At 36.8% G+C, this 22,982-nt stretch overlaps 1 protein-coding gene across 1 annotated transcript in view; it reads left to right on the plus strand.

The window, feature by feature from the left end:
• PRDM6 (PR/SET domain 6) overlaps positions 1-21,054 on the plus strand; it is a gene marked incomplete at both ends in the record, with an annotated part of 97,822 nt that extends 76,768 nt beyond the window's left edge. The window contains 3 exons of the mRNA XM_081319776.1: positions 4,538-4,576; positions 15,759-15,935; positions 20,940-21,054. Of these exons, the coding sequence (XP_081175902.1) occupies positions 4,538-4,576; positions 15,759-15,935; positions 20,940-21,054 (331 nt within the window). The remainder of the gene's footprint in view (positions 1-4,537; positions 4,577-15,758; positions 15,936-20,939) is intronic.
• Positions 21,055-22,982: the final 1,928 nt, after the last annotated feature.

Consider the following 22,982-nt stretch of genomic DNA (forward strand, 5'->3'; position numbering starts at 1 on the left):
CTTCTTCTTCTTCTTCTTCTTCTTCTTCTTCTTCTTCTTCTTCTTCTTCTTCTTCTTCTTCTTCTTATTATTATTATTATTATTATTATTATTATTATTATTATTATTATTATTATTATTATTATTATTATTATTATTATTATTATTAAATATCTTGTAATAGATGAAGTGAATAAGGTTTTCCTATCAAGGTTATAGATGTTATGCAGTGTAGAATATTGGAGCCAGATTTGAGGACAATCAAGGAATTTCCCCAGTGCATGTATTTACAATTCTAGGAAAACACTTGTAATTCTTGTAATATGTATATTAACACTATCATCATGTATGATTAATAATGTAATTAGCATTTAATGCTATGTAATTATTAGGACCATATAAAGCACACAGCTTCACTTCTAGCAAAGTGATTCACTGTATGGAGATAAAGAGGACACCTTCTTCATTTTAATAAAGCCTTTTATGCAGCCTTCAACACTGGGCTAATACTGTCAGGAAAGGCTTCTCTCAGACTTCTGGCCCAACGCTATCAAAGTGCTTAGGGCATAGGAAGCTTTAAGAATTCTCTCATGCGTAGCCTGAAAGATCTTCCTAGGACATGTTGGTAGGGTTTAAACCTCTGACTTGCATTGTGGATTTGTGCACTGTCAAACCTAATTTAATATAGAAGCACATCAACTGAGCTCTGCAGAAAAAGTCTGAAAAGAGGTTCCAGAGCAGAGTGAGGTAAAGCACTACTGTCACTTTGCTCTTATAGATGTGATGATTTTGCTTCGCAAAACAGTAGGACCTCATGCTTTGTTCCAAGTTGCACTGAAGCAAAATGCTTCATAGAAACCATTGTTCAAATCACTCAAAGGAAAGTCACTGTTGCGATTATTACTAAAGAGTGGAATATGAACCTTGTGTAACTGTTCTGAAATCACCAATAAAAGGACTTTCTAGTCATGTTCTCCAAGGCAGAGAGTCTAGAACACCAGAACAGATTAAAAATCCACCTGCTTTGAGAGGAACACCCTTGACCTGCCAGTGCTTTGACCCATCCCTTTCACCATTGTTTCTGAACAGGAGTATGATAGGCCTTTCTCTATTTCTCAACAATAGCAGAAATAGGTTTGCAGTTGCAAAGTCGGTTCCTCTTAAGTCATTCCTGGTTATTCACTAACTTGCACTGGTTTATGATTATTATGGCTGGTTGCTCAAGTAGATTTGACAGTAAAAAAAACTGTGAGTGATTTGTGCCAAGAATAGAGACATTCAGTGCCTCTAGCACGATTATAGTGGCAGAGTGCAAATGCCTTTCTACATAAAGAGTACATGGCATTTCAAAAGGGAGACGAGTTGTTTTGCAGATACCTTTTATTTCCACTGAAAGAGAAGAAATATATTCACCAAATGCATGGTGTTTTGACCTGTTTTCAATAGTAACAGTGGTAGTACAGCATAGTATAGTACAGCATTAGTATAGTAGTAACTTTTAATTATCTCATTTGCAATATATATTGTATGAATATTTTTATTTGGATTTTCTATTCCCATTTTAGACAATAAGAATATATTTTAATTTAAACCCAATATTTTTTCTTTTAATTAGAAAAAAAATTAAGAAATCATCTTACTATGGTTTACTATGACTGATTATTTCTAGTTCAAAGAAATAATTTGACTTGCTCCCAAGATACAATTACACATCTTGTGCTGTTTCTAATAGCTCTTCTATAGGGCAATACCACAGCCTTCCCTAACTCTGCAGCCAATCCCTTTTAATAATAATGCAGTAAAAGGGGATTTATAGTTTGAATTGCGTAAAAAGTATTATGTGCAAAATTAATGGCATTATTTTTCCAGAGTAATAATATGAGAACAATGTATAATGTTTATTCATATTAATTAATAATTGATTAATCATATGAATATATATATATATATATATATATATATATATATATATATATATATATATACTGTATATACTGTATATACTGTATATACTGTATATACTGTATATACTGTATATACTGTATATACTGTATATACTGTATATATATATATATATATATATATATATATATATATATATATATATATATATATATATATATATATATATATATATATATATATATATATATATATATATATATATATATATACTGTATATATATATACTGTATATATTTATTTATTTATTTATTTAGTTATATTTATATACCGCCCTATTCCCTGAGGACTCAGGGCGGTTTACAGGGAATTAAAAATCCAAAATACAAAAATTAAGAACCAAATTAAAAATATTAAATTAACCCTGTAGTCAGTTAAAAAGAACCCCAAATTAAAAATTCCTCCTCAGTCTGGGCCCGAGAGCTCAAAGAGCCAGGTCTTCAGGCCCCGGCGGAATGATCGAAGGTCGGGGGCAGTTCTCAGCTCTACTGGCAGCTGGTTCCAGAGGGCAGGCGCTCCCACTGAGAAGGCCCTATCCCTGGGTGTCACCCGCCGGCAATCTCTCACCGGCGGAACCCTGAGCAGACCCTCCCTGTGGGAGCGCACTGGGCGAAGGGCGTTTGATGCCGGCAGCAGGTGTTCCCTCAAATAACCCGGACCCAGGCCATGTAGGGCTTTATAGGTGATAACCAGCACCTTGAATTTCACCCGGAGGGCAACCGGAAGCCAATGCAGCTCGCGGAGTAGAGGTGTTACATGGGAGCATCGGGAAACCCCCATTACAACTCGCGCGGCCGCATTCTGCACCAGTTGAAGCCTCCGAGTGGTCTTCAAGGGCAGCCCCATGTAGAGAGCGTTACAGTAGTCCAAACGGGAGGTCACAAGCGCATGAGTGACTGTGCGTAGGGCGTCTCGGTCCAGATAGGGACGCAACTGGCGCACCAGGCGAACCTGTGCAAGAGCCCCCCTGGTCACAGCTCCTATGTGATCTTCAAAATTGAGCCGTGAATCCAGGAGGACGCCCAAGTTGCGAGCCCTATCAACGGGGGGTAACACCTCACCCCCCATCATTAGAGGTGGAATAACTTGGTTAACCCGAGACGCCGATATGCACAGCCACTCAGTCTTGGCGGGATTGAGACGAAGCCTGTTTCTCCCCATCCAGACCTGGACCGCCTCCAGGCACCGGGACATCACGGAGAGGGCATCACTGGGTTGGTTCGGGGTGGAAAGAAAAAGTTGGGTATCATCAGCGTACTGGTGATACCCCACCCCAAAACCACGAATGATCTCGCCCAGCGGCTTCATGTAGATGTTGAACAGGAGGGGCGAGAGAACCGACCCCTGAGGGACTCCACAAATGAGAGACCTCGGGGCGGATCTCTGCCCTCCTGTCAACACCGACTGCGAGCGGCCCTGGAGGTAGGAGGAGAACCACCGTAGGACGGTGCCTCCCACTCCCAACCCCCTGAGACGCCGCAGCAGGATACCATGGTCGATGGTATCGAAAGCCGCTGAGAGATCTAATAGGACCAGGACAGAGGAGCAACCCCTGTCCCTAGCCCTCCAGAGATCATTCACCAGCGCGACCAATGCCGTCTCCGTGCTGTGTCCGGGCCTGAAGCCCGATTGGTACAGGTCCAGATAATCAGTTTCCTCCAGGAACAGAGGGAGCTGATGCGCCACCACACTCTCAACAACCTTCGCCAGGAAGCGAAGGTTGGAGACTGGACGATAGTTGTTTAAAACAGCCGGGTCCAAAGCAGGCTTCTTGAGGAGGGGTCTCACCACCGCCTCCTTCAAGGCGGCAGGGAAGACACCCTCCTTCAAGGAAGCAGTTATCACTGCATGGAACCAGCCTCGTGTTCCCTCCCGAGCCGCATAAGCAAGCCAGGAGGGGCACGGATCCAACAAACAGGTGGTGGAGCTCAGTCTCCCCATGATCCTGTCCACATCATCAGGGGAAACAGGGTCGAACTCAGTCCAGATAACGTGCTCAAGACCGCCTGATTCCTCCACATCAGACTCTGCCCAGTCAGAGTCCAAGCCGGTCCGGATCCGAGCGATATATATATAGTGTAATATTATTTTAAAAGCAGCAGCTTCAGCTTTTAAAATTTATGGTAGACAGTGATATCCCCAGGGCAGAAATGAAGTATGTTCAAGGTTTGTATGTAGGCAATGTTGAATTTTATAGTAATTAGATTTTTTGGAAACAGTTTTCACCATTTTGGTTACATAGTCTTTTACCATGTGTGGGAGGGCAACAGAAGAGGTTCTGTCTTGTATAAAAATGGGATAGGACTTAGAAAGCCATTCAGACTACCATCTTCATTTTTTTTACACCTCATTCTCTCCGTAGATACTGCTTTCTCTTGCACTAGAATCTATTTTTTAAATTGCTAATTAATTTAATGCTTCTTCTGAAATCAACTTAAAGTCTAAAATTTAGAAGCACACCTAGAAGTAATTGGCCAAGTGGTTTCCAAGATTTGGTTTGGTTGTTTGCTTGTTTTGCCTGGTTCTTGGCAATCTTACCCATTATTCCATGAACCAGGATTAGAAATCCCTTTTCTCTTCTGTTTTTCTGCTGCAGAAATTCCCAACAATCCCATTTGGGGGGCTCCAGAAAGGGGTAAGCAGAAGCCTTCAATCAAAGTCATCTTTTTTAAAAAAAAAAAGCATAACTTTTTCATAATGCATTTTAACTAAAAAAAGCAGTTCTTACAATACACATCATTATTTTTTAATGTCATGCACAATCTACCATGCAATTTAAATGATTAATATATATCTTTTAATATACATATATGGATATTCTCCCTGACAGCTTCATATATGTGTATACACACCCACACACACACACATTTGCATCTAATTTTAATTTGATAAATTAAATGTTATATGTATAATATATCAATGGAATAATAAATACAGTATGTTCAAGCTTGTATCATGAGCTACGTGCTAATATAGTCCTCGACTTACAACAATTCATTTAGTGACCCTTCAAAGTTACAACAGCACTGAAAAAAGTGATCTTTGACCATTTTTCACATTTATGACCGTTGCAGCGTTCCCAGGGTTACTTGATACAAATTGGGATGCTTGGCAACTAGCTCTTATTTATGACAGTCTCAGTGTCCTGAGGTTATATCAGGGGTTTCAAACAGCTGGCCCGCAGGCCGGATGCATCATCCAGAAGCCGTGCGCACCCCATTGCCAGCAATGGTAAAACCGTCCCGATATGTTGTGCGACGTCATGTGATGTCGTGAGTTTGACATGTCTGCGTTATAGGATCCCCTTTTGTCAGCGATCTACTTAACAACTGTGGCAAGACAGGTTACAAAGTCGGGCAAGACTCACTTAAATGTTTCCCTTAGCAACAGCAGTTACGGGCTCAATTGCGATCATAAGTCTAGGACCACCTGTATGTGCAGCACCTCCTGTCATCTATGGATGAGCACATCAGAACAAATATGTTTCATCACACATCTGATGAGCCACAAGTTACTAGGTCTTGGGAAGAGAAATGGAGGCCATTGGCCCCTGGTAAGGTCACAGAGGGCGGGTTCTGTCAGTGTCGCACTTCCTGTCATTTACTTTGGTTTACTGATGTGGACCTTTTACAGCAAACAAATGTGCCATAGCACAGTGGTTGAAAAACAATGTCTTAGAGCCTTGTGTTTGTAGTGTGATGGTATGTTGAATTTTCTTCAAATATATTGTTTGGAGTACCTTGCTTGATTTTAAGAACAATACAATCTTGTCCATCATTTCTATTTGATAGTAACTATCCAGAAATCACAAGCAGCACATGAGAGCAAAAGCACCCACCTGCTCATATTTCCTATTATATGATATTGTAAGGTCACAGGCCCTTGGCAAAACCTGAGAACTCATAAAAAAAATCCAATCATGAAAACTCAAGCAGAGGCTTCTTAAAGGTACAGCACTTTATTTTCGATCGAAATAAGTCCTGGGTGGGAACACAAACTGAACACTGACAGCAGTTGCGTTCAGAAGTGCCAAACCTTGGAAAGTTAGTAGCATTGCTTTATAAACTTTGTTACCCAGTGAGAATCAGACAACAGAGTCATTACATTATAAGGAAGACATCAATGATTCCTGTACACTCCTTTATTCCCTCCTTCAGTACATCCCATCTATGTACAATTTTTTGCCTGATGCAAATGCTGATTACAGAAATGAGATAGCAATAGTTAGGCTAAACAATTCCTTTTTCTTCCAGTTACAGAACCCTTCATTATTTAGAAACATATGTCTAAAATGTTGCAAGTTTCATATGTTATCACCAAAAGCACTTTTACCCATCCCCTACCCCATTTCTGCAATAGCCATGACAGTAGCTTTATTCACTGTAGGTTATCTTCCTTATTCCCATCACATTTTTGAACAGAATGTAAAATAATCATGGACACCTTACCAGGATTTGTTTCTCTGAGTATATCTTGACTATAGAATCAAAACACTGACAATAAATCAAATTTAACATCCAATTCTTCTTGCATAATTACTAAAAAGCTTGTAGAGTTACTTGTTTGTAGTTTAATATTCCAAATAAGTGAAGTATTTCTGTCTAATATCACTATGATACAAATAAATATTACTTGCTTATGGCAATAATCTTTTCTACTTTACATGAAAGCTTAGATTTAACAAATATGAGCAGAATACCTGGAAGGGACTTATTTGAGAAAAATATTTTTCCTCTTCATCTCATGAGGTGATTTCATCATAATATAGCCTCTATTACAGAAAATTACTTACTATTTATTAAGTAAATCACTGAGCAATCACTATGCATTTTTCTAATTAAAAAATGGTAGTCTTGAAAGTAAAGTATCTGCAGGTTTGCTGACAAATGTTAAAGGCTTAGTTGCAATTGTTTATAATAGAATGATTTGATTTTGCAGAAAAAAATAATCACCTTGAAATAAGGGATTAATTGATTTTATTTAGTGACTTATTTATTTATTGTGGTACCAGTTAAAAAATAGATAACCAGGGGCTAATAAATGTTAATGATCCCACTCATTCTCAGAAAATCAATTCAGGATGATTACAGCACATGTTGGTTTATCTTTTTACTAAAAGAATCTAATACTAAAAATATCTTATTAGAGCAGATTATTATTATTAAGTGCTTCAAGAAAAAAGAATACACTATAGTGAAATACCCCTTCATGGATTACTGCCTTGTCGTGGTGAAGGGGCTTGCATAATTCAATGAAGCTATGAGCTATGCCGTGCAGGGCCACCGAAGATGGACAGGTCATAGCAGAGAGTTCTGACAAAACGTGATCCACAGGAGAAGGAAATGGCAACCCACTCCAGTATCTTTGCCATGAAATCAGATTGACTATGTGCTCTGCAGCCAAAGATGGAGAAGCTCTATACAATCAGTAAAAACAAGACCAGGAGCTGACTGTGGCTCAGACCATGAGCTTCTTGTCAGCCACTCAGGTATGAACTAAATTATATCCCTGACGAATATACAGTAGAAGTGACAAATAGACTTAAGGAATTAGAGCTGATAGACAGAGTGCCTGAAGAACTATGGATGGAGGTTTGCAACATTGTACAAGAGGTAGCAACTAAAACCATCCCAAAGAAAAAGAAATGCAAGAAAGCAAAATGGCTGTCTGAGGAAGATTTCCAAATAGCTGAGGAAAGGAGAGAAGTGAAAGGCAAAGGAGAAAAAGAAAGATACACCCAATTGAATGCAGAATTCCAGAGAATAGCTAGAAGAGATAAGAATGCCTTCTTAAATGAACAGTGCAAAGAAATAGAAAAAAACAATAGGATAGGAAGGACCAGAGATCTCTTCAAGAAAATTGGAGAGATGAAGGGAACATTTCATGCAAAAATGGGCATGATAAACCAAAATGGCAGGGACCTAACAGTGGCAGAAGAGATTAAGAAGAGGTGGCAAAATTACACAGAAGAACTATACAAGAACGAGCTTAACATCCCTGATAACCACGATGAGGTGGTCACTGACCTCGAGCCAGATATCCTAGAATGTGAAGTGAAGTGGGGCTTAGGAAAGCTGAGCAACAACAAAGCTAGTGGAGGTGACAGTATTCCAGCTGAGCTATTCAAAATCTTAAAAGAACATGCAGTAAAAGTGCTACACTCAATTTGCCAACAAATTTGGAAAACTCATCAGTGGCCACAGGATTGGAAAAGATCAGTTTACATTCCAATTCCAAAGAAAGACAGTGCCAAAGAATGTTCAAACTATCGCACCACTGCACTCATTTCACATGCTAGTAAAGTTATGCTTAAAATCCTACAAGCTAAACTTCAGCAGTATGTGGATCGAGAACTACCAGAAGTACAGGCAGGATTTCGAAGAGGCAGAGGAACTAGAGATCAAATTGCAAACATACGCTGGATCATGGAGAAAGCTAGGCAGTTCCAGAAAAACATCTACTTCTGCTTCATTGACTATGCTAAAGCCTTTGATTGTGTGGATCACAACAAACTGTGGCAAGTTCTTAAAGAGATGGGAGTACCAGACCATCTTATTTGTCTCTTGAGAAACCTATACTGTATGTGGGTCAAGAAGCAACAGTGAGAACTGGACACGGAACCACTGATTGGTTCAAAATTGGGAAAGGAGTCCCGCAAGGCTGTATACTGTCGCCTTGCCTATTTAACTTATATGCAGAGCACATCATGAGAAAGGCAGGGCTAGATGAATCAAAAGTTGGAATTAAGATTGCCGGAAGAAATATCAACAACCTAATATATGCAGATGATACCACTCTAATGGCAGAAAGTGAAGAGGATCTAAAGAGCGTCTTGCTGTGAGTGAAGAAGGAGAGTGCAAAAGTTGGGTTAAAATTAAACATTAAGAAAAACAAGATCATGGCATCCAGCCTTCTCAATTCCTGGCAAATAGATGGGGAAGAAATGGAGGTAGTGACAGATTTTATTTTCCTGGGCTCCAAGATAACCGCAGACAGGGACTACAGCCAAGAAATTAAAAGACGCTTGCTCCTGGGGAGGAAAGCCATGGCAAATCTAGACAGCACACTAAAAAGCAGAGACATCACCCTGCCAACAAAAGTGCGTATAGTCAAGGCTATGGTCTTCCCAGTTGCAATGTATGGCTGTGAATGTTGGACCATAAGAAAGGCTGAGCACCAAAGAATTGAAGCCTTTGAACTATGGTGCTGGAGAAGACTCCTGCGAGTCCCTTGGACTGCAAGGCGATCAAACCGGTCAGTCCTAGAGGAGATCAACCCTTACTGCTCTTTAGAAGGCCAGATTCTGAAGCTAAAACTCAAATACTTTGGCCACCTAATGAGAAGGAAGGACCCACTGGAGAAGAGCGTAATGCTGGGAAAGGTTGAGGGCAATAGAAGAAGGGGACGACAGAGAATGAGGTGGCAGCATGGAGTTACTGAAGCAGTAGGCGTGAGCCTAAATGGACTCCAGAAGATGGTAGAAGACAGGAAGGCCTGGAGGAACATTGTCCATGGGTTTGCGATGGGTCAGACACGACTTCGCAACTAACAACAACAAAAATAGTGAAATATCTAATCTTTGGTAGATTTTTATATGTTTGACTTATCAACTTCATTTTCTATATAAAAATGAATAGTTCCTTTGAACAAAAACTGAAATTGGTTTCCGATCATAAAAGTAAGCATTAGAATATAACAAGTTTAATATGTAGTATTAATGCAATGTAAAATATCTGATTTTTTGAAAGTCTGAAATCTATGTACATTGAGTTTGTATGAAAGGCAGCAACTTCCATACCTTCAACATCCAAAAATGTTATAATAATTGCAAATTTTCTACATGAAGTCTGAATGTCAGGACAAGGGGGGAGAATGAAGAAAGAAGCATATATAAAGGTTCCATTTATTAATTATGTAAAAGAAAGAACAAATAAAGACATTATGTATTTTTAATGAAATTTCCTCCATCTCAGTGGCAAGCAAAAGTTAGGATTTCAAGAGCTCAGAGATACAGTATGTCCTAATGAAGTGTCCTTGGACCTTTCCACTTCAAAGGCCAATAATGTCCTGTAAATAGATTCTAGAACAAGGAATTGAGAAATCATATCTATCTATCTATCTATCTATCTATCTATCTATCTATCTATCTATCTATCTATCTATCTATCATCTATCTATCTATCATACTGTATATCTATCAATAAAACATCTGTCTGTCTGTCTATCTGTCTGTCTATCTATCTATCTATCTTTCTATCTATCATCTATCTATCTATCTATCTATCTATCTATCTATCTATCTATCTATCTATCATCTATCTATCATCTATCTATCAATCAATCAATCATCTGTCTGTCCATCTATCCATCCATGCATCCATGCATCCATCCATGCATCCATGCATCCATCCATCCATCTGTCCGTCCATCCGTCTGTCTGTCTGTCTGTCTGTCTGTCTGTCTCTCTATCTACCTATCATCTATCATCAGTAAGAAAATGATCCAATAATAAACTGAATTTAATACCAAAGTACTAAATTTAGTACAATATAGATACAGTATCAGCCTGGAGGATACTGCATCATTTTCTCAGGATATAGTTCTGCATCATTTTCTCAGGATATAGTTCTGGTTTCTACAGGATTTTAGTGCGTGATAATTCTTTTTCATTTATCAGCATGAATCTGTCAGTTTATCATATCTCTCTCTCTCTCTCTCTCTCTCTCTCTCTCTCTCTCTCTCTCTCTCTCTCTCTCTCTCTCTCTCTCTCATCTCTATCTAATCTATGCATGCATAAATCCTATTTATTAGTAGCATTACCATTATGGTAATGCTCTTTATGGTATGATAAAGATCTTTCTGGTAGTTCAGCAGAAAAGAAATAAATTCTTTTTTCCCTTTCCTGAAAACGTTTACAAAAGAAATGATCAAACAGTGTTTGGAAATCTGATTATTATTAATGTAAGGAAAATTTAAATCCCTAAATAATTTCAATTCAACTGGTATTTTACAGCTATAGAACTTTACATTTGAAACTTGTTGTGGAACAGACATCACAGATTTTACAATGCAATTAAAATAATATAGTATTGAACTATTGACCAAAGCTAGGTTATTAATCAAGCAGAAAAATTCTGTGATCAGTGCTCTGAAGCATTGTAAAATAATAGTATTGGTGATCAGTGATGCAAGTAGTCACAATTAAGCAGTCCAGCTGAAGAATGAGGGATAACATTTTATTGTACACTTAATTGAATTGTTCTGTATGCCTGGTCACCATTGTCTCTTTCCTTTGGTCTTTTGTTTTAGCTCTTCAGCACTACATACAGTATTTGTTCAGAACAAAATGCTGTTAAGACATCAGCGTATATTAACATTAAAAGAACAGGTTTTCCGAATTGCTTGTTCCAAACTGCTTGTTCCTCAGGACTAAAATTATTGGGGTACCTAAAGATATATATCATTATTATTTTTTTAAAAGAGGTTGGTATAGCTAAATATAAATAAATAAAACAGCCAGTTGAGTAAATATGCTTAAAGCTTTGAAGTTTCCATTGGCAACATAAAGCATTTTAAACAAAAAGAAACTACAATTTGTAGTTGTCTAGCTAAAGGGAAAACAAATGAATTCTTTTTTCTAATTTTGGAAAGTAAAATTTTAAAAATGTAACTATAAAATATGACTTCCAAGATGTGTACAGGAAGACACAACCCAGGTTTTTCTGCACCTATAAAGTAATATTTATTCTAGCTTTTAAACAGCAATATAGCTCTCTGAGCCTTCTTTGAGGCAAAACATTTCCATTGAAGAGGTATGCAGAATTTGTATCACCCCCTTTAACTGGTCTTCTAAATCAATCCCACATGTCATAATGAAATCTGCTAGATCAGGCCCAATTTCTCCTTGAACACCTGCAGCAAGGAAGAGCTTATCTTTTTCTAAACGTTTAATTATTTTACTGTATAATTCTTATCACTGGAAAAAGATTTGTAATGTTCAGTGGAAAACCAACCTACAACTTAAAACTATTTGTATCTGACTTCAGGTATGGGGTTTTATATGATAGCCCTTCAGATATTTGAAAGGTGCTGTCATGTGTCCTCTTCTCCAATGAACTTTCTTGTAATTCATATTGTCCCATGAAAGGCCTAAAGGATATTGGGCTTTTAATATATTTTCTCTGTACCTCTTTAATTTTTATTGCACCAATATTTTGTATCATCTGTTTTGTATGCATCATTTTGAGACTGACAGGCAAACACAGGGTACATTTGTAAATTGATATGATCTAGATTTCTACAGCACTATCCATATACACATACAGCACACTCTGAAACATGACATGGGGAAGGCAGTGCAAAAAATAGAATATGTACGTATTTCAGTTACATACTCTGATGTCTATGGAGATTCTCAATCATCCAAGTCATAGTTGTCCCAAAGGTGCTTTTTCAGGAGCCAACTGGGCTTTCTTGTTTTTCTTTGAAGACCTTCCGCTTCTCATGCAAGAAGTTTCTACAGCTCAGACTGGATGGTGGGGAATGGAATGATTTATATTCCTGGCAGACAACTGGTCATTTGCATTCTTTTAGAGAGTCACTGAGGCCACTTGGAGGTTTATCTGTGTCCTCAGGGACACTTGAATAGTGTGAATGGGTGTGGAGCCTTCTGCTGAAAGGACTGTGTTGTAGACTGGAAATAGATGATGTCGTATACCTCCCCCTCTGTTGAGATTTGGCAGTCCATCTGCATTTAAGAGACAAAGGACACTCTTTTGAAAACAGCAAAGTCCACATTTTGGACAGAGAAGACTGCTGGTTTGAAAGAAGGGTCAAAGAGGCCATCTATGTCAAAATTGAATAGCCTCTCTCAACAGCATTATTTTAGAGAGATCATCTGTCTCCAGTCTACAACATAGTCCTTTCAGCAGTTCCAAGAAGGCTCCACACCCTTCTTGGTGACCCTGAGGACACAAATAAACAGTGGCTTCAATGACTTTCTAAAAGAACGCAAATGACCAGCACTCTTCCAGGAGTATAAATCCTTCCATTACCCACCATCCAGTCAAAGCTGAAGAAGCTTCTTGAATGAGAAGGCAAATGTCTTCAAAGAAAAAAAAAGAAAGTCCAGTTGCCTCTTGAAAAAGCACCTTTGGTACATGCTCTGATATTTAAGATAAGTAAGAAGTAAGTACTGGGGTGTTCAAGGAACTTTAACATTTAAGGTGGACATAATGGTGGAAAACTGGGGATGGCAGCAGACAATAGTGAGGAGCCTTTGATATCAAGAGCTACCTGAATGTTGTTGCAGAACAAATTACTTAAGCACCAGAATAAAGTATAAGTCTGAATTAGAACATCCTGGATATGCTATAGGAAGGGCACATCAGAACTTTATGTATTGTGTATAATGGCATCTCAGTCATGTCCAAAGTATTTAATTTTCTTTAAATACCTTACTTTAAGTTCTTTACAGTTGTTAATCAGAGCTGTGCATCACACTCAGCTAAAGCCTGAATTCACAGATATATAGGATACTTTGGGGCAGTAGATCAGTATATCCTATTTTTTAATATTAAAGCTTCACTTATCCTGATAAAGCTACATCAATATGGAACTCATAACTGCATTGGATAAAATACTATGGTGGGAAGGAGAAGAAAGAGGTTTAGATTCAGTGGTGTAGTCCAAGTAAGAGTGACTCTTATGATCAGATCACTCTTGACTTTTTTAATCTGAGCATTTTGGGAATCAGTTAAAAGATTTGGGAAGAGAGAGCTTTAGTTATTATTATTCATTGTACTAAATGTCTATGGAGATTCTCAGTCATCCAGGTCATAATTATCCAAGATGCTTTTTCATGAGGCAACTGAAATTCCTTGTTTTTCTTTGAAGACATTTTGCTTCTCATCCTAGAAGCTTCAGAGCTGAAAGTCAAGAAAAAGCATCTTTGGGATTCATTCTACTAATTGTTAGTCTTTCATCTATGACAATTCTACAACAAAGTGAACTGTTTTAACTAGTTGATTGGCTTGATGACTATTTTCTTTTGAGGAAAATACCAGTACATTTTAGACTATTCTCTTCCTACAACCAGGGCTGCAGCTGCAATCCCATTCTGGAAAGAGTATCATTGTTTCTCATTAACACACTTTTTCCATTTGCACAAAATAGAGTCAGTCTAAGTGTCTAAAATTTGGTATGGGTATTTGTCATAATAGGAACTATATTCATGATATTTTTTTCTTCCTAATTAAAAGAATCTGAAGTTCTTTTAAAACAAAGAGAGATTTTAAGAGAGTGCAGATTGGAAAAAAATATCTTAGCACCACTAATTGATTCCATACTAATAGCAAACTCTGAAAGAATGGGCCCATTGAACTTCTGGAACCAAGGTGTCATGTTTTTCTCTTGCTGCCAAGCAAAACTTTTTTGATAGTCACGTGATTAGAGATGACAGGAAAACATAAGAAATGTTGGTTTCAATTCATGGAGGTCTTCATAAATATTAATTATTACCTTGAATTGAATTTCTGCCTTTAGGACTACAGTCTGCAGAGAACCTAAGTAAAAATATTTATATTTTCATTGCATTGCTTTTGTGGATATTAATAGGATTTTAAGTAAACATTATGCTTTTATATATCTCCCCCTCCCTTTGATTGGCATAATCACATGCAAAACAAGTTACATATGCTTCAACCTTTATATTGTTGAGATGTTTCTCTATCCAAAAAGATCTCTACCCCACCAATACATTTTTAATGTATAATGTTAGAAGCAACAGATTTTTTTGTCCTTATTTTAATGGCATTTTTACCTACTGAGTACAGGACTGCGGTGGGAGGGGGCTACTTGTATACATTCATTGGTATTATTGATGGCACATCCAAGCCATGTACGTGGGTTCTTTGTGTGACGGTGGCACTAGTGAATAAGGAATACAAATGGGAGCTAATCAAGACTACATGTAGCACAATAAAAATCAAAGAATGCCTAGTCTAGCTTTCACTATATTAAATAACTTCAAGCCTTTTCTAAGAATCTTCTAGGATTAATAAAGAAAGCCTGTATTTAGATTCCATAGGCACTGATAATACTTAGCATAGAAGGGTTATTATATTCAGCAGTACAAGCTTTCAAATGAAAGATTGAATTCCAGTCTCACACCATCCTCCAAGTCCCTGATTTATTAAGCATGACCTGCCTTAGAGATTTCAAACAGAAAAATGATTGGAGCAATCTTGTTGGATTCTTTGAGTATATATAACAACTATATTGCACATTCTTAGAAGAATCAAAGATGTTTGTAGCTGGTAATACACTCAATGATTTGTTGTGAGGAAAAGAGAGAAAATATAAGGAGAGACCTTATATGAAACTGAGGTTCCCTATTATTAAAAAAAAAAGACTACAGAGACAACACATCCCTAACTTGATGTTCCCCCAATGTATTGGACTTTGGCAATATCTAGCTACGGTAGATATTGCCATGGACAATGCCTGCTAGGGGTTATAGCAGGGTCCTCAACCTTGGCAACTTTAAAACTTGTGGACTTCAACTCCCAGAGTCTTAAAGTCTTAAAGTTGCCAAGGTTGAGGACCCCTCGGTTATAGGATATGATATTTATCAGATGTGGAGACCATCAGTAGGGAAGATGAGAAGAACATTTCAAATCTTAAGAAAGTTCACTATTAAATTCCCTTTTAAAATAAGCAATCAAAGCTTGGCGGCACCACCCAAATGATTTTCCATGTGCTGCAGTTTAAAAACAAAAGAAGTAGTGATCACATTGGGTGTTTCTTATTTTCTGCAGGCCCTATCAGTGTGGACACTGCTCCCAATCCTTCTCCCAACCTTCAGAGCTCCGGAACCACGTAGTCACTCACTCCAGTGACAGACCTTTCAAGTGTGGCTATTGCGGTCGTGCCTTTGCTGGTGCTACTACACTCAACAATCATATCCGGACACATACAGGGGAGAAACCCTTTAAGTAAGTAATCAAAGACTCAGTTGAGCAGGAAGGGAATTAGAACACTAGGATAAACCAAATTTAGACTTCACCCTTTCAGAGATGTCCTTTTTGAATTCAATTCCGAATACTAAACAGACATGTGAACCTGGCTGTGCTCCTTCTTTATTTCAGTGGCATTTGTTTAGAAGAAAAGTACATGGACAGGAGTTGTTAGTTGAGTCCTTAAGGATTATGATAGTATTCATATATCTTCATATTTTTATTTCTACCTCTGCCTCCTTTGTCTATCTATATCTCAGCTACATAATCTTGTACTTTCACTATAAAATGGTGGGTGGCTTTTTAAAAAAAAGTTTTCAGTAACAATCTCTCCAGTAATAGTATCTAAGAATGCCAAAATAAATAAGAGTTTTTTCAGGCATATGTCATGTATGATACATTGAAGAACATTAAGTAGGGAACAATTAGTGAGCCTCAAAGCAATAGTGATTGCATACTTTAGGACAGAAGTATTTTAAAAAGGAAAAGAATACACAAGTGTATGATTACATCATTTTATATTGTTGTAATATGTAGCAGTTTTAAGTACAAGTAATATTTCAGAGTGTAATTGGGGAGTGGAAAACATGGCATGTGGATACTGAACTACAAATTATGTTACTTTTGGCCTACAGTGATGCTCACCATGATTGATACAAGTTGTAATCCAACAATATTCATAGACCAAACAATGGAATCTAAGTCATTCTGGTCCAGGTTTCCCCTCATGAACTTTTACTACATTATCTCCCAAAACTAGTCAAGACAGAGCAGCTATCAATATGAAAAAAATAAAAGCAGAAGAAAAGGGTTAGTGAGTCTGTCCTCCTCTACTTTATCATCACTAAAGCTGAATTGAATTCCATGCTGAGATTTGGTTGCTTTGCAAGATGTGTTTGAGACAGACATCTTAGATATGAGATGCATAGGAAAACAAGGTTTGTCATTGATTGTTTATTATTTTTATTTTAAGTAGTTCAGATAAATCAAATAAGTTTGAAAGAATGTATTTTTAAAATTATTAATAAGCTTGTAATTGATTCTGCTCCTAATTGTGGGATAACTAGTTGGCGTTCTAGTTAAAGCATCAGGCTAGAAACCAGGAGACCATGAGTTCTAGTTCTTCCTTAGGCACAAATGTGGACCTTGGGCTTGTCACTTTCTCTCAGCTCTAGGAAGGAGCTGAGCTGAATGCCCAGAGTTTGAAGAGGAGGCGAGTGCTATGTTTTCCAAAATCCAACTCAATCAGTGTTCAGCTTTGGTCTAGAATGTGCATACATGCGTGCATGCGCAGAACAGTCAAACCCTGTTCTGCGCATGCGCGCATGTATGCACATGCGCACACATTTTGTGCGGCTCCCATTTTTTCCTTTTGTGAGGGAACCAGTTCTGAGTGGCTCTTTCATTGTTTCAGGTTGCTGACCCCTGGTCTAGAATAACACAAAAGTGCCTTACCAACAAATGGTGGCTACTGAAGCATTACATTAGATTAAAACAGCCAATGGAAAGAGAAGCCAAAAACTAGCAGTTCAGATTGATTTTATGTAGTTGCTGTGTAAATAGATTTTAGTAATTAATTGTACAGGCTTCCAGGTCAAAATGGAAAATAGATTTCTTTTAATGTTAAGATGTTACTTATATGTAACCTTGTTGACTCCATTTAATTTCTACCCCCATAACATTCTGTTTTTGTCATGTTTCCAATAAATCTGCAATTTGCACCACAAAAAGCCAGTCCTACTTTTTTTCCTTTATTTTTTTTCTCTTTTCTATTTCCCAAAATATCTGAATTAATGTACATAGAGTGGTGTCAGTTCAGTTCCATCCATGAAATAAATGCTTAGGAACCTATTCTATTAGATACATGAAAATCATGTTAATTTTATGTTTTATTCCTTTAATTGATTTTTACATAAAGAATTTACCATTATTTGATATCCTTATTTCAGTTAATATTAAGATATTTATGTAAGGAAAAAACAATTTGAAATCTAATTTTAATGGATATTGAAATGATAATAGTGTTTTGTGTAAGACCAACATCTTTACTCAACAAATATATTGCATTATAATTTACAGAATAGCATATCTATGTAAGAGTTTATAATGTATGAAATAATACAGTGGAATAATTTAATTCAATAGTGTGTTACTGTACCTTTTCAAAAGTTATACATTTCCAGTGTATGTGCTTACACATCTAAGTATAAATATACATACCATTATATGTTATATCATAAAACACACAAATGAAAATATACATTTGGGCAGGAGAAAAAATGATTCAACTGTTGGCTATATTACAGGTGTAGAATGGTCATCATGAATATTAGCTGTATGGAGGATTTATTTATTTATTTGATGCATCGTGAATAAACCTAAATCTCCAAGTGTTATTTTATCTTGTTTCAGTAAATACTTATTTTGTACTTAGGCTACTTATGGTCATACTTTTTAAATTTGGAGATTTTATGAATGCCCCATGGAAATTACTTGAAGTAGGTTTAGTATAGTATCACTAATGTAGGAGCAAATTTTACTTTATGATCCAGGAGAACTTGGTCCTCATTTCATAAGCTTTTTGTTTTCACTTGTGCTTTTGATTTATAATATGCTTGTTATTAATTCAGTAGTGAGAAGGTGAGAACCAGTATGATGTAATGGTTAAGGTATGGAAACCTGATGAAACCAGCTGGATAAACTTAAACAAGTTGCTTTCTGCCCTTAGCTTAGAACAGGCATGTCAAACTGCTGGCCCGCAGGCCGGATGCGTCACACTGAAACCGTGCCCACCCCATTGCCAGCAATGGGGAAAAAGTCACGATATGTTGCGCGACGTCACGTGATGTCGTGAGTTTGACATGCCTAGCTTAGAAGAAGGCAATAGCAAACTATGGTTAAAATATCTTGTTAAGAAAGTTGGAGAGATTTGTCCAGACAATAACCAATAGTCAGCACTAACTTGGAGGATAGATATATGACAGACAGACAGACAGACAGACAGACAGACAATTATATACATGCATATGAAATATATATCATATTTGTAGCTTTGTTGATATAGAAAAGAGAAAATCAAATCTAAGTAGAGATCACTGCATTGTACTATAGAAACTAAATTTAAAAATGAATTGATTTCAAGGTGTTCATAATGAAAAACAAATTCATAATTTGCAAGTTTATCAAGCAATGAAAGTTAGTACATTTTGACACACTAATCCAGTAACTAATCAGTTTTCTAATAAACAATCAGCAACACACTAATGTGTCATCAGCATTTCAGGAACTCTGGAGAGAGGAAGATCTGCACATAAACATTAATGAATACACCAGAAATCATTAGGTGATCAATACTTCTGAGTTATTTTCATTGAGCTGATAAGTCTGATACATTAGACCTGACATTTTACATTTGTCAAGATCACAGTGCAGTTTTTAACAGTAGAACAGGCTGCTAAAATATTCTAAGAGAAACAATCAAAGAAACATAACTTAAAGATCTTGACATGTTAGACTGGGAGTAGAGATAAGATGAATGAATTTGTAACCTTCAGGCCATAGGTTTCTCAAGCCATAATTTTCTTTTTTAAAAAATGACACATACTTTATATCATCCTGAAATTATATATATTTATAAACAGTTCTAGATGTATTCATAATGAACTAATTCATTATATATATAATGTTTACAATAGAAAGATGGACATAAACACCGTTTCCTTTTATTTCATTTGGATATTTTTTACGTAAGGATATCTTGGATTATGAGCAGGCTTCTTAAATCACTGTTAATTAATTAATACATATGATTCTATCAACATTATGTTAAAATTGTAGTTTGTAATTCACAAGTATCTCCTTTGTCAACTCAATTTAAATTAATGTGCTCAAGAAGTTCTTGTGCAGGCTTTATTCATTCCAATACAATCCATCTGTGACAGCTTTACTGGCTTGAATCTTATGCTTAATTCCACAGCCAGCATGTAGTTTAACATATTGGACTAAATTATCTAGAACAGATTTCTTGCTAGGTTTTTTTTGTTTGTATTTTTTGGGCTATAAACCTGAGGGTAAAATTGTAAGAGTTTGATTATTGAGAGGGCAGTAGGTATCAGGATACTTACTCAGATGGAAGTTATTGAAAAGAATATTTACATCTCATAGATTGCTCAAGTGTTAAAACACTATGCTGAATATTAAGTCAAGTTATTGAAGGACCAAAGTTTGGAAAATTAATTCTTATCTAAAAGAAATGAAGTTGTTTCTGTTTGAATTATGCACATCCCTTGGATGTTCACACAGAAAGCCTGCATCTTAAATGTATTCATTGTCTCGACACATCATTTAAATCTATGAGGAGAAATGGCAATGGGAGATGCAGTGTTGAAATTTGGGGTTTTCTGACTGGTCATTTCAGCAATACTGTATATTGATTCCATAATAATATTTTTAAAAGTCTCTTTTTAATCACAATTACACTCCTTTGTATCACACTGGCTAAACAGTAATTTCAGAGAAATACAGAAAGTGATTATTGTTTCCCAGTTTCATGATTGTTCCAATAGGTAAGATTCCTGGTTTTAAATTAGCAGGAGGTGAAATTCTATTTGTCATCAATTTCTCTGAGGGATTACAGAGCAGAAAACTGCAGACAAGCTGCTTCTTTGATGGCTCACTCCTAAAAATCTCTTTTTGTTCTTTATCTATTTGAACTGACAGTGATCAGAGCTACAGTAGGACAGGCCTCTCTAGAGAAATCACCTTCCCCTGTCTATTGACAGATTCCCTTGTTCTGAATCAGACAGGCCTTGTCCCATCATAGGCATCAAGGCCTTGGAAGTAGCCACCAATTAAACCTCTTGAGCCAGTAAAATCTGAAGCCACTTTTGAGTGTCTGTTCTGATTAGGCATGATAAGACGAAGCCCCCCCCTGCCCCCCAGGAGCAACTTCCGACTCTCAATTTTCTCTCTTGCCTTTCCCAGGTGCGAGAGGTGCGAGAGGAGCTTCACCCAAGCCACCCAGCTGAGTCGACACCAGAGGATGCCCAATGAGTGCAAGCCAATAACAGAGAGCACAGAATCAATTGAAGTGGATTAACTGATTGACTGGTTGGAATTAAACTGCAAGGAAAGTCATGATTAAATGTCACGGACACTTAAGCAAAACCAAAGATTTCCTCTGAGCAACTTTCAATCAGTCCCAGAAAACCAAGACCAGTAATAAAATAAGTAAGATGTTAAGAGATATTGATCCTGGCATGGAAGCGAAACCAGGGAAGAGATTATTTATTTATGACTAAGAATGAGATGGATTTAAATGGACAAGAAATCCAAGCCTTGTAGGATTTCCAGCCCCTTCCTCATCATGTATTGCTTTATTTCTAAAAGCTTTTATAATTGCTATTTAATACCAAAGCAACAAATGTCAAGGGCTTTTCTGCCCATAACTATGAACTGCAAATGCACAGGGAGTTGTTTATTGTTGCACCTTTTTCTTCAGCACGACTCAATGGACCCAAATATGTGTTCCTGATAAGGTTTGGTTGGATTGCCATTCTTTTGACTTGACAGTCATTTAAAAGGACTAAATGACAAGAGAGAGAAGGTGATCCAGGGCCATCATTGCCCTCCTCTGACTAAGGCACATTTCATTTCCATGGGTTCAAAATTCACATTTTGTGCACTTTTTTGTATAAATGTTTTCATTAGCCAGTGTTGCATTGGCCAAGGAGATCCCAGAAATGTTAAATAAATCTGTAAATATATATGTTGTAAAATATCCATAAGGAAAGCATTTGAAATATGTAGTTTTTGAAAACTGTCCTCTTTAATGAATGAGACATATTATTCATAAGTGATGAATAATTTCAAGTGAAATAGTGACATTCTCTTATCTAAAGTTATCATGCTTGAAATCATAAACATTAAAAATGGTATAGCAAGAGGCATTCTTTACTTTAATTGCAAAGAAGAAAAATCAATACAATTTGTCCATGTTTAAAATTTTTACGATCATCCACACAAGGCAAAAATAGGTTCATGCTATATAGCTACCACACGGGATAAATTCAGTTCCAATTTTCTATTGTACAACTTAGTAAAATACAGGCAGTTTAGATGTCAGTTACTACATGGATACAGAACTAAAGTCATTCCTGAACCCCCCATTTGATATGATTGTAATATCTCCTGAGGTACAAAAAGCTTAAGACTTATCTCACTTTATTCCTCTCTATGTGCATATTCTCAAGTCCTTTTCCCATATCTTGCAATGGTGAGCATAACCTCTGGGCATAAAATGGTGGAGTAAGGATGAACAGTCAATATGTATATTTACATGAAAGAAAGTCCTACCATATTAAGTGGTTATGTGGGGCAAATGTGCATTAGATCATCAATTTTAAATTTATGTTGAAGCATTTTATATTTTTTAATCTCATTTGACCATGCTGGCAGGATTTTATATTAAATTAAATTCACAGTTATTCCCATCACTTCAGAGTAATATTTATTCCTTGAAGGTCCTCTTGGGCCATTTCTAATTTTTAAGTCCTTTAAAACTGAAACACAGGAAAATAATTGTGTTGTGTGAGATAGGCGGCACTATAAATGTGATAATTAATTAATCATGAAAGGCACTACAAATGAATAAGTTGAATGCTGTAGCATATGTAGCAAAAGAGTAATCTAACAACAGGTAAGGTGACCTTCCTACTTTGCTCCCAATTGGCCCTATTTCCTTCGTTTCTGTGGTTTAGGGGTTAGCCCAATGTTAAAGATTAAATTTGCAATGCTGAATTAAAAACTTAGTAACAAAAACAAAACAAAAATGTATAAGGTCCGTCTTTGGTGTTGATGATATAGATGCACAGATATTTAATCAAATCAACAAATTAATGAAATTAAATACAAGATGTACTGTTGGTGTGTGGATAAAAAAGTCCTTTATTCTAGTTCTTAGGATGGCCTGTGCTATAAAAGATTATCATCATCATTGTCTGGTTATTGATTCCTTTGTACAAACCA

Source organism: Vipera berus (genome assembly GCF_964194415.1).
Source record: "Vipera berus genome assembly, chromosome: 2".
NCBI lineage: Eukaryota > Metazoa > Chordata > Lepidosauria > Squamata > Viperidae > Vipera > Vipera berus.